This window comes from Python bivittatus, unplaced genomic scaffold (genome assembly GCF_059951505.1).
Source record: "Python bivittatus isolate LINGU-HERP-01145 unplaced genomic scaffold, Pbiv_v1 ctg000340_np1212, whole genome shotgun sequence".
Taxonomy (NCBI): Eukaryota; Metazoa; Chordata; class Lepidosauria; order Squamata; family Pythonidae; genus Python; species Python bivittatus.
The window spans coordinates 12,452,619-12,463,423 of NW_028277056.1; the positions used below are offsets into that span (position 1 = coordinate 12,452,619).

Consider the following 10,805-nt stretch of genomic DNA (forward strand, 5'->3'; position numbering starts at 1 on the left):
GAAAACATTCAAATAAGCAAGATCTCCAGGAATCCCATTTTACTCTTTTTTTCAAAAGGCGTTGATAAGTGAACTGTCTTAGCAGTAGGTCTTGGAAATGAAGGCTTGGAGTTCAAATAAACTTCTCCTTGGGAAACAGCATTTTATATTGGAGCTGAGGTCATCTGTGTATGCCCCAAAGATGCTCAGAGAATGGTCAAGTATATATTGGGGACCATATATGGAAGGATGAAGAAATCAGAGAAGTCTGGAAATTCTACTCATGCAAAAACTTCTCTGAATCCAAACCAATAATTTCAACAAAGCCCAAGCCTTTGGAATAACATATCCTTGGTTTCAAGTGACCAAGGAACACTTTAATCTGCGATTCTTCCTTTCAAATCTGTCCCTTACATGTTTTTTCAGCCATCAATGGGAAAATCTTTGATAATCTCCATGGGCTTATAATGAATGAAGGAGAAGACACAAATTGGTACCTGATAGGAATGGGAAATGAAATTGATGTCCATACTGTCCATTTTCATGGAGAAACCTTTATTTTCAAGGTTGGTATTAATCAGGGTTATGCAATTTTTTCTGTGCTAAGGGCCACCTTTGGCTTAAGTGACATATTCAGGGCAACACTCCCAAAAGTAGTTGGTGGATCCAGGACAAAAGAAAAGAAAATAGGAAAAAAATTGTAATTTCATATAGCATATAGTTATATAATCATATAGTTAATATGAGAAACTTTCCAGTCATATGTTTAATCACTTTCACTTTCTGTCACATCAAACAATTACAGTTTGCTAAGAGATTCGGGATGTTTCTTGGGGCACACCTAATGCTTTCAGGGACTTATATGCACTTCTGACTAAAAAAGTACGACTTGTATTATAGTAAATCAATATAAGAAATGCTAGATTTCCAAAATACTGTAAAACCTATGCACACTTCAACTGAGGGGCAATAAGAAGCACATAATTAGTATTATAGTACATTTTATGGAGTAAAAAACATTGTTTTATGGATTTGGCATATACCACTGTATCTGGAGATTTACATACAATAATTTCTACAATCATTTTCTACAACTGCATTCATACAATACACTTAACCCAGTTATTAAATTAATTCACATTTTGAGTTTGTGCAATATATTGAACTCTAAATGAACAACATGCTGAGTCCCTAAAGAAACAGAATAAAATTAACTCTAAAATCAAACTTAGCACATTGTACAAATGCAGATGCTAAGTCTTTAACAGATCTGCTTAGGTGTATTGTGTGAACAGAGCCATTTAGTTGGTATGATCGCCTTTCGGAGTGTAGTAGCTATGTTAAAAAATGAATGGTAAAAGAGGAATAGAAACTGTTTTGCCGAACCATGACTCTAGCAGTAGAAAATCTTTATAATGATCCTCTGTCTTTTCACAGATAGATCATAATCACAGAGGAGATGTGTATGACCTCATCCCTGCAACTTTTCAGACAGTTGAGCTGGTAGCATTTAATCCTGGAACTTGGCTTCTACATTGCCACGTGCACGATCATATTCACGCGGGGATGGAAACCACGTACACTATAATAAAAGCAGGTAATAAAAATAGGCAAAGATCTTTTGCAGCAAATGCTAGGCTGAATTTGGGAGGATTCTTCTTCTTCTCTTGTCTGTCTCTGGAAGCAACCAGGACAGCCCCCTGTAGATTCTTCCATGGAGTGATAACCCAGGCAATGCCGATCACCATTTGCTACCATTACTATGAAATGACAGCTGTGCAGACCCTCAATCATGATTCCTTCTTCTGAGGAGGCATTCCTTCTCTGGGGCATCAGGATAATATATCTCCACAAGGTATAGAAAACCCCCCCACACACACACTTTTACCCAGCAACAAATCCCTAAGGAATTGCAAAGGGATTCATTTAAAAGTGGGAGGAGAACTATCCTGAACAGTGCTGTGTTTTTTTTAAAAGCTAAACTCTTTTTCTGCTGCTGTTTGTTGAATGACACTGCTTAGCTATTCTTAGTGTAATCGTTAGTTGCTTTATGAAGAGAAAGTTTATGGTGAACACCAGTTCCGAAGTATCATATTTTAAGTACTGAATATCTGTTCCCATAACTTGGATTTGGGTCTAATGTGCTTTCTGTTCAAAACTGGAATTATGCAAAACATAATCCATCCAAAACTAGATTATTTTAAATCAAGTTAGAAAAGGGTTTGATTTAAAGGTGCTCCTGGGGAAATACTCTTCAGACATGTAGGCAGACCTAATGAGGGTTTCTGTTTAAAGTAATCTGCAATTTTAGCTTAGATGGTTTTTGAATCCGGCCATTGTCATTCATAATGTAATGTGTTATAGCTGAACCCAGCCAACTGGGATTTGTATTATGTGAACTAGATCTCTATGGTTAGTTCAGTAAATCTTGGATAAAGCACATCATAGCTTAGTGCAATGTATGAAGACAGCCAGACAGTGGTAAACTTCTGCTTACTAATCGAACCCACTTTTTCCTGCAGAAAATGAAACAAATCTTGACAACAGCAAGACTACTACAGCAGGTAAAACTTCAGCTTATTGACAGATTATGCAGAACATCACTAAGTGCCACAACAAGATCACACAACAGGCACTCAGTGGTGTGCATAGATATGTGTATATGTCCTAGTTGGCAAGATGGAGGTCGGAGTGTTGCATGGAAGCCCTGTCTCTTCTGTATATGCATCTACATTGCACACATGTCCAAAGGGGCAAATTCGTATTGCAAGATTGCAAGTGCTATCTTGCTGACTTTGTCATGCACACACACTTGTGTACGCTGCTGCAGATGCATTTTATTCATACTGACATTCCTAAATACCTACTGAAGATATCTTTCGGACACCATTTAAAAAATCAAATGGAATGGATTCTTCCTATCCTTTCTATCACTATGCAACCTCCCCCAGATCTGTCCTAGATGGATAAGAAGAGACCCTCTTTTGCATATTTGTTGCAGTAAAAGGGGTAGTAGAGGAAGAGAGTGTGGGGGGAGTCTCTTTTTGTGAATGCTAATTTGCTCACACAACACTGGATGTAGTCCAAGAATTAGCAATATTTTCAGGTAAGAGGCCTCGTGTGATTTTGCCTGATCTTGCAGCAAATAAATAAATAAATAAACAAACAAACAAACAAACAAACCCTGATCTTCAAGGTCCTTTCTACTCTTTCCAATCTATGATTCTATCATTTAAATAAATATTTAAGAATTATATTTAAAAAATCAAAACATTACATTTTTAACAAATTAAGAATGCCCAGAATCTCATGAAATTTCACATAAGAATACAGATCTTGTGAAATTTGAGTAGCCTGTGAAAAATCTGGCATTGTCAATTTTAAAATTATAATTCAGGCCATGTGCAAGCAGATAGCCAGCACAGTGTAGTCGTGAAGGCACTGGACTAGAAACTGGAAGACAAGAGTTCTCATCCTGCCTCAGGCATGAAAGCCAGCTGGCTGACACTCCAACCCACCTCACAGGGCTGTTGCTATTAAGGGGAACACAGGACGTGGGAACATTATGGGCACCACCTTGAGTTGTACAAAATAAAGGCAGGATATAAATAAGCAGCACCCATTCTGCTATTCATGGAAGCAGCCTGACTTTTTTCAGGCTTCTGTGTGATCCTGTGCTCACACAGCTGCTTTAAAGAGTCTACTCATTAAAGTTAATGCATCAGCATCTTATTTTCAAGCTGTTTTAATGAATAGCAGAGAGGGGCTGTGCTCATACTTGCTTGCAGTCAGAAGCTCTTCTTCCTAATCAGTTGTATCCCCAGTTAGAGCTGTGGTAGCCACAGGCACCATGTTGCCAACTCCTGATATAAGGCATTATTTGTGAATTGTCCCAAGAAGAAATGACCATGTCTTTCTCTTTCAACAGGTAACAGAAGAACAGAAATAGAGTTCTTTGGGAAAACTCTGGGCCTGGAAGAAGCCAGTTCAGTCCTCCAAGCACTTTTTCTCACTGGAGTAGTGCTTCTGTTCATTGTTTTGGTGTTCACGTCTATTGTAGTGTGCCAGAAAAGAAAAGCCCATTATAATTTATTTGAGCACAAATGCAACCTTCCGATGGAGTCCCTCTAATTTGACTACATGTGGGACTGTAGTTCCAATTAATTATTACTCTTTATCAGTTGGTACCTTGAGATCAAGATAAGAAAGGAGGAGAAAAAAGATACACGATTATATTTACTAAAAGACTTCTGTATAGGCTGTTTCTCATAACCAATCTATCCACCAGCCCTTGTGCTGGTGTAAAGGTATTATTGCATAAATGGTAATGTCCCCACTGCTGTTATCTATTCCACCACAATAACAAGGCTAGCAAAGGGTGTTGTCCTTACTTATTGTGAGCCAACTTAAGGAAAGGGATTAATGGAGTTCCTGCCTTCACTTCCATTCCTGCCAAGCATCACTCACTGCTGGGAAAAACCACCACCAATCTCTCTTCCTAATACGGGATGGGGTGGTTTAGACAAACTCATAGAACAGCCGGTTAAGCCATCCATCAAGCTGTCTGACTAACAGGTGACAGGCACTAAGGAAGGCGTTGGGTGAAGCTGATGTTTTTCACAACCCCTTCTCTATGGCTGTGAGTTGGCTTGCTTTCAGATAAGGGTACAATGTTCTTCTGAAGGAGCACTAAACTTGTTTATCTGCCCTACAGGTAAGAAGTGCAGCAAGAGACAAGGGGTAAAATGGGAGAGAGAGAGCGTCCTCACACCCCCTCCTCAATGCCTGGTTCCTTTCAGCTGTTTCTGAACATGGGTCTGGTGCCACTGGCAGAAGCAATCAAGGAGTCCCAGTTCTGACTTCATGGCTCACAGCACCCAGAAATAGCTATGAAATGGCCATGGAGAACACACCTGCTAGAGCAGACTTATGGAATCACAAAGTTGTGATGATTATTATTATATATCATCATGATACCTAGTGCCACCAAAACCAGAATAGCCTGGGCAAAATGAAAGCCAGTCAAGAACTCAGTTCTTTTTCCCGGTTTAAATTGACCTTCAGGCTGGACTAGTGCTCTTTCTGAAAAACACTAAACCTACATTCAAAAAATAAATCTAATCTGTAAAAACCTAACAAGTGCTGTGGGAAGCACTGGTCACCCATCACATGGACAATGTCTCTGTAGAAACCAGGTGCCTGGTCTCTTCTGTAGCTCAAGCCAAAAGACCTAGAGGGCAGTGTTTGATGATCAGGGTGGAGGGGGCTGCTCACAATAATGTAAAGTGGCCATTAGGAGCTGGGCAGATCCCAACCTCTGATTGAATTCATAAAGCAGGCTAGATTGTTTCTAGGGCCAAAACTCTGTTGGAATAAATGGAAAAGTACAACTTAAAAGTGGAACAGCTAAAGATGACTTTAAGCTGTCTCAGGAGTGGGCTGGGGATGGCAATGAAGGCAATCTCAAGAGGACCTAGTTGAAAAAAGAGGTAGTTGGAGCATGTTTGTGCTGTGATTAAAAACAAGTGAGAAACAGCCCTCAAACTGCTACAGAATTCTGAGCAGAATTTTTGTTGGGGTGAAACTAAGCTGCTCACATAGGGGAGTTTACAAACACATCTAGAGACTACTTCTAGTCCAAGCTGGATATAAACAGGACTCAGAGAAGATTCAGACTCAACTCAGAATCCAAAATAATTGTTCATGCAGGTAGAAAACATCTGAAGAATGTTATTTGAATATGACCTCAAGGGCTTCTTCATGCAATTTACAGGTGCCTGCTGGTCTTGAATTAGTCATTTATCCTGGAAGCATAAATGTATTTACAAATTTCCAACATTTTCTACAAGATGTCTGCCACAGAGATTTGTTCTGTTCCAACATAGCAACCTATTAAGGCCTTTGACCTCATGGTCTACTGCATATAAACAAGCCAGAAATAAACCAGTATTCTTACATAATGGCCTAATATGCTTGGCCATAAGGTGGTTTGTTTCTTTTTGGCTTGGTCAATAAACCTTGTTTTTAAAAATCATAGTTTAGGATTATGTGTATTTTTGTCACTAAAAAACCATAGTTAAAACAATTCAGATTTGTAAATCAATAAACTTTGATATTAAAGAATTTTTTTATGTCTTTCTTGGGATAGATTTGCAAACCACATCATGGCTCAGAGCTATAAGCAAAGTAGGGTATTGTATTAAGGACAGAAGACAATACAGTGAAGACTCTGGCCTTGTTTCTACATTTTTAATGCTAAGTTTACAATGTGGTTTCTTTGCTTTATGACTCAGCCAATACATCCAAGAACCATTTGTTCAGTGAAATATGGATAAACCAACTAGAGCTCACTGAACATACCTGAACGCAGTCACTGCTTGTTTTCAAAAGTGGATGAACAGTAGAAATATTTATGGTTTCTCTGGATAATGGCTAGCTCCAATGACAGTGGAAACAAATAGAAGTTCCAATTTACTGCAAAGCGTTTCCATGCCAGACACTGATGATCCCAATATGGCATGACTCTGACCTGAGAAGTCCAAACCATGAAGCTCAACTGAACAACCCCTCCTACCTTTGACTTTGTGTCTCAGGGGCCTTTATAATGATAAATTAAGGCAGGCAGGCAGGGTGAAGTTACAGCTAGAACTCTGAACCAGATGAAAGAAGGTTGGAAGAAAAGTAGAATTAACAGCAAGAATAATATTCTAGCTTCTTTCACCACTGGAATGTGGCTTGTTTGGTTTTTAACCATTGCACTGTGCAAACTCAGCCATTATGATTTGTTTATCTAACATGCTGTCTGAACCCAGTCTTCCAATTTATTCAATAAAATGTGGTTAATGAAACTATGTCTTCATTTATTTATTCTTTGAAGTGAAGTTATGGCTAGATGTTATTGTATGAAGCTAGTTTCATTCTGAGCAGTCAGTTTTCTGTTCTGTTAAAAAGCTCACTGAATAACTTTGGGAAAGTCCTCTTCTTTTACCTCTTGGGATTCTGCAAAGATGTGCTGCTTCTGATTTCCTTAGAAGAAGGTAGAAGAAATACATGGGACAAGTGAAAGAACTGGATACCAATTGAATTTCATCAATTACCAAAGAAAAGCAGTAATTTTCTCAATGTAATTTAAGTTTTTATTTTTTTTCCAAGTCTTGGTCAGTATAAGCATGAGTCAGCTGAGATATAATAAATTATATTTTGCCAGTATAGGAATGAGTTGCAAAAAATTTAGGTTCACATGTTCTTCCTTTGTTTAATAGAGGAACTGAGTAAAAGCTTCTGCTTCTATTTTTTCAACTAACCAGTTTCTGCTATATTTCATTTCTGAAAATTATGATATATTATTTAAAATGCTGTTAGTTAACAGGATCAGAATTACAGACAAATCATGGTTTGTTGAATTAACCACATCTAAAATAAGAATACAATTTCCAACATTTTTAAACATTTGATGGAAAAGGGAACTATGATTACTTCAAAAATGAAAACAGGGTCTTCATTCTCTTACATACAGGGATGTGGGGGTGGGGTAAACCTGAGATTCATTCTCATAAAGACAAACCAACGTCTGCAATTTCACGGGTGCCACTGACTTCTTTAAAAGAAGATATAAGTAACAATGATTATGAACATTGTATAATGGCTGGAGACAGAGAGCAATTGGCACAAGAATAGCTTATCTTGAATGTACATACTTATTGCAATATTTCTAGTAGTAAGCAACTTTTGAAAATTTTGGAACAAATACAGTAATGTTCCAAAATCTTATTGACTAAGGACGATAGCAAGAAAAACAAAATCAATAGCTAAGTTCATAGATCATGCTAAGCTGCAATGTAGTTGTCAGCCTTTTGAGGTAGGCCAGGTCAGGAAACTGCCTAAATTACTGGGACTCTATCGTTATGGGGTATAACAACAGAATCTTGAAAGCCTGACAGAGATTCTTTCCATCCCCCTTTTATACTAAAGAAAATCAAGGTGGGGCAATCTTCCTAGCCCCATCCTGTCTTTCCGGGCTAAGCTGATGTTTACATAATGGTTGTTGAGTTCCTTCTTCAAGGCCATCTCCATAGTCCTCTAAACCACCTCCCCATTGGATTCACTCTCCCCTCCCACATGCAAAGAAATACTGAAAAGTCTTTGTGGGAATCGACTCCAGATTCAGGCACACCCTCTCCAGGTCATTAGACAAACCTTGCTGCAGAGTCCGCCCCTCCCTCCAGTTGCATGAGGCTGTTACTGGAGAGTCAGTGAACCCCAGGAGGAAGAGGACTCGGTGCTTCCCGTCACTATATTCTTCCTCCTGTCTATTCATAGTCGTGGCAGATTGTGAGGATGGGGCTTGTGCAGGAATTTCAGACAAAGCTGGTACGTGAAGTTGCGGGGCATGGACATCTGTTTTGCCGAGTCTTCCAAGACTGATGTCAGGCCCTGAAGATAAACCAAGTTCAGGAAGCAAACACTACATGAACTACTAGAGCTTTACTGTTATAGGGTATACTAACAAACTTGAAAACCTGATAGTAGTTGATTTAGTTCTTGGCTTCCTACATTATCTGAACTCAGTTATTGTGATCTGTAAACTATGGTTTCTCACTAACCTTGGTATGTGAAACTAGACATGCAGATTGTTCCACAAATGATTCAACAAATGATGGCTTGGCATGATCTATGCACCCAGTCAATATGTACAGTATCTTATGTGTGACCGGCTTTTTGGCATCTCAAGGAGTTGCTGTATATACTACAGGTGGCCGGCTTGCGAAAGTCAGAATTGTTCCTCACTTCCCATAGAAAGCTCTTCACAAAATCCCTTCCAAGAGGGCCACTTCTGGATTTCCCAAAATCTTCATTATTCTGCAAAGTGTACTAACCAAGCTACAATAGGTCCCCCTACAGTCGGGTCTTCATCCTAAAATCTAAAGAGCTGTTAAAATATAACAAGGTAAAGAGATGTGCTCGCTGTTACAAGATTTTGGATCAATCTGTAACTGTTGAAATGTGCAACAAGTTATCACAGCATTGAAAACTACCACTAAAACAAAGTATATTGTTTCTAAACCTTGTATTACTTCAGCCAGGTTTCTACAGATAGATGCCTGCCTGAACAGTCCTAAAATAATGATCATATGTGATAAAAGTTGCTGTCTGTAGACTTTTAATGCTATTAATTAAAAAGTGCTTGGATCAACTGCAGACTAAGAAACTGATTTGAACTGGATTGTTAACCCAACTCAATAATTTGGAAAATGCAGCCAACTTGATTTTTCTGAATATTTCATCTGCTTTGATTTACCAGTTCCATGTGACTTCCTGTTCCACTTCAGAAAGTAGAAGTTATTCAAAGTTTTGACTGAATCAGCTTCAAATTTAATTTCCAAATTGAAGCTTTGCATAGCCCTAATTCATTCCCTTGTATTTATTAGGAAATATGGATGGGTTGTGGGTTAAATCTAAAGGTCTTCTCTAGCCAACGTTGGGTTTAATTCAATACTTGCATCTACTTAAAGCGTTTGGCAATCTAAATTTCAGTTCATACTTCACCTTAAGCCCTAATTTACTTTGATGTTGGCTTTGTATGTTGTGTAAACACAAGAGTAACTCTCTATCCAACTTTAGCTGCTGTGATTAGAAATGTTAATGAGGTTTTCAAACTGCTGAGGTCATTGTGATCTCTTAATTATATCCAGTTGTTCCAGTCCAGACTTTGGTTTGATTTACACATCACAGTATGGTTACTTGGTTTTGACTTAGCGTGATGTAAAAACCAAGTCACGGGTGGCTTGTAATTCATCATTTATATGACTCATCAATCAGCATTATCTGTGAACCAGTTATTATTTCTTATTCACAGACCATGGTTCAAATAAATTATGGCTTAGCATGGCAACAATTAAGCCTTGAGGTCATGGATAACATCAAACAGGCTCAAACAAGGGCTACTTAAACTAATTTGATCTAAACTTGAAATAACTAAGTATAAGGGGGTTATGTTAAAATCACACTATTACAGCCAGGGTTTGAGAAGTTATAGATCATGCCCTGAGATGAACTCAGACATATGGCCTTGATTTTACCTTCAGGAGGGGAGAGAAAGAGACCGATATTCATAAGGCATCAGACAATTCTTGACACTGCAGTTAGTATCTTCAAGCAACTTAATGTATTTTAAGCTATAGGCATTATACTTTGAATTATGTTTCCGACTATATTTCCTGTAATTGTTATAATTATTAATCTACTGCATATTGCTTAATACTTTTTGCAGTATTACCTGACTGCATAATTTTATTTGTTTGTTAATAGAAATATTTATGTCCCACCCTTCTAGTGTGTTTGCATCACAGATGGCACTCAAGAGCATTTGAACCCAGCACAAAATTTAAATCATTTAAAAGAAAAGCAGAAACAGGATAAAAAAGTGGCCGAAGGTGGGCGGGGGGGGGGGGACCTTTCAAGTGAATTTTACACTGCCTGGAAAATGAATGTCTTGCTAAATTTGAAGATCTAAGGAAAGATGGGGAGGGGAGAGAAGGAAGGAAGGAAGGAAGGAAGGAAGGAAGGAAGGAAGGAAGGAAGGAAGGAAGGAAGGAAGGAAGGAAGATCTTATCCACACTTGAGCTAGAGACTCTCACTTGTGCATTAAATTAGATGAAATAAAGCAAAACAATTGGACATATCAGCATTAATAAACATACCATATTTACTAATATAGCATCACCAATACACTCTGATTTAATGGTCTTGAGCAAACGTGTTTTGCAGCCCACGTTTTAAACACACAACCACCGTCTGACATTGGGATATTGAATTAACCCATTTCC

The 10,805-nt window shown here is 38.3% G+C and overlaps 2 protein-coding genes across 2 annotated transcripts in view; one reads left to right on the forward strand and one right to left on the reverse strand.

The window, feature by feature from the left end:
• HEPHL1 (hephaestin like 1) overlaps nucleotides 1-4,110 on the forward strand; it is a 44,585-nt gene extending 40,475 nt beyond the window's left edge. The window contains 3 exon segments of the mRNA XM_088140583.1: nucleotides 406-545; nucleotides 1,417-1,589; nucleotides 3,810-4,110. Of these exon segments, the coding sequence (XP_087996709.1) occupies nucleotides 406-545; nucleotides 1,417-1,589; nucleotides 3,810-4,110 (614 nt within the window).
• Nucleotides 1-10,805, reverse strand: part of LOC103050404 (high-affinity choline transporter 1-like) — a 90,156-nt gene that overhangs the window by 78,470 nt on the left and 881 nt on the right. The window lies entirely within an intron of this gene.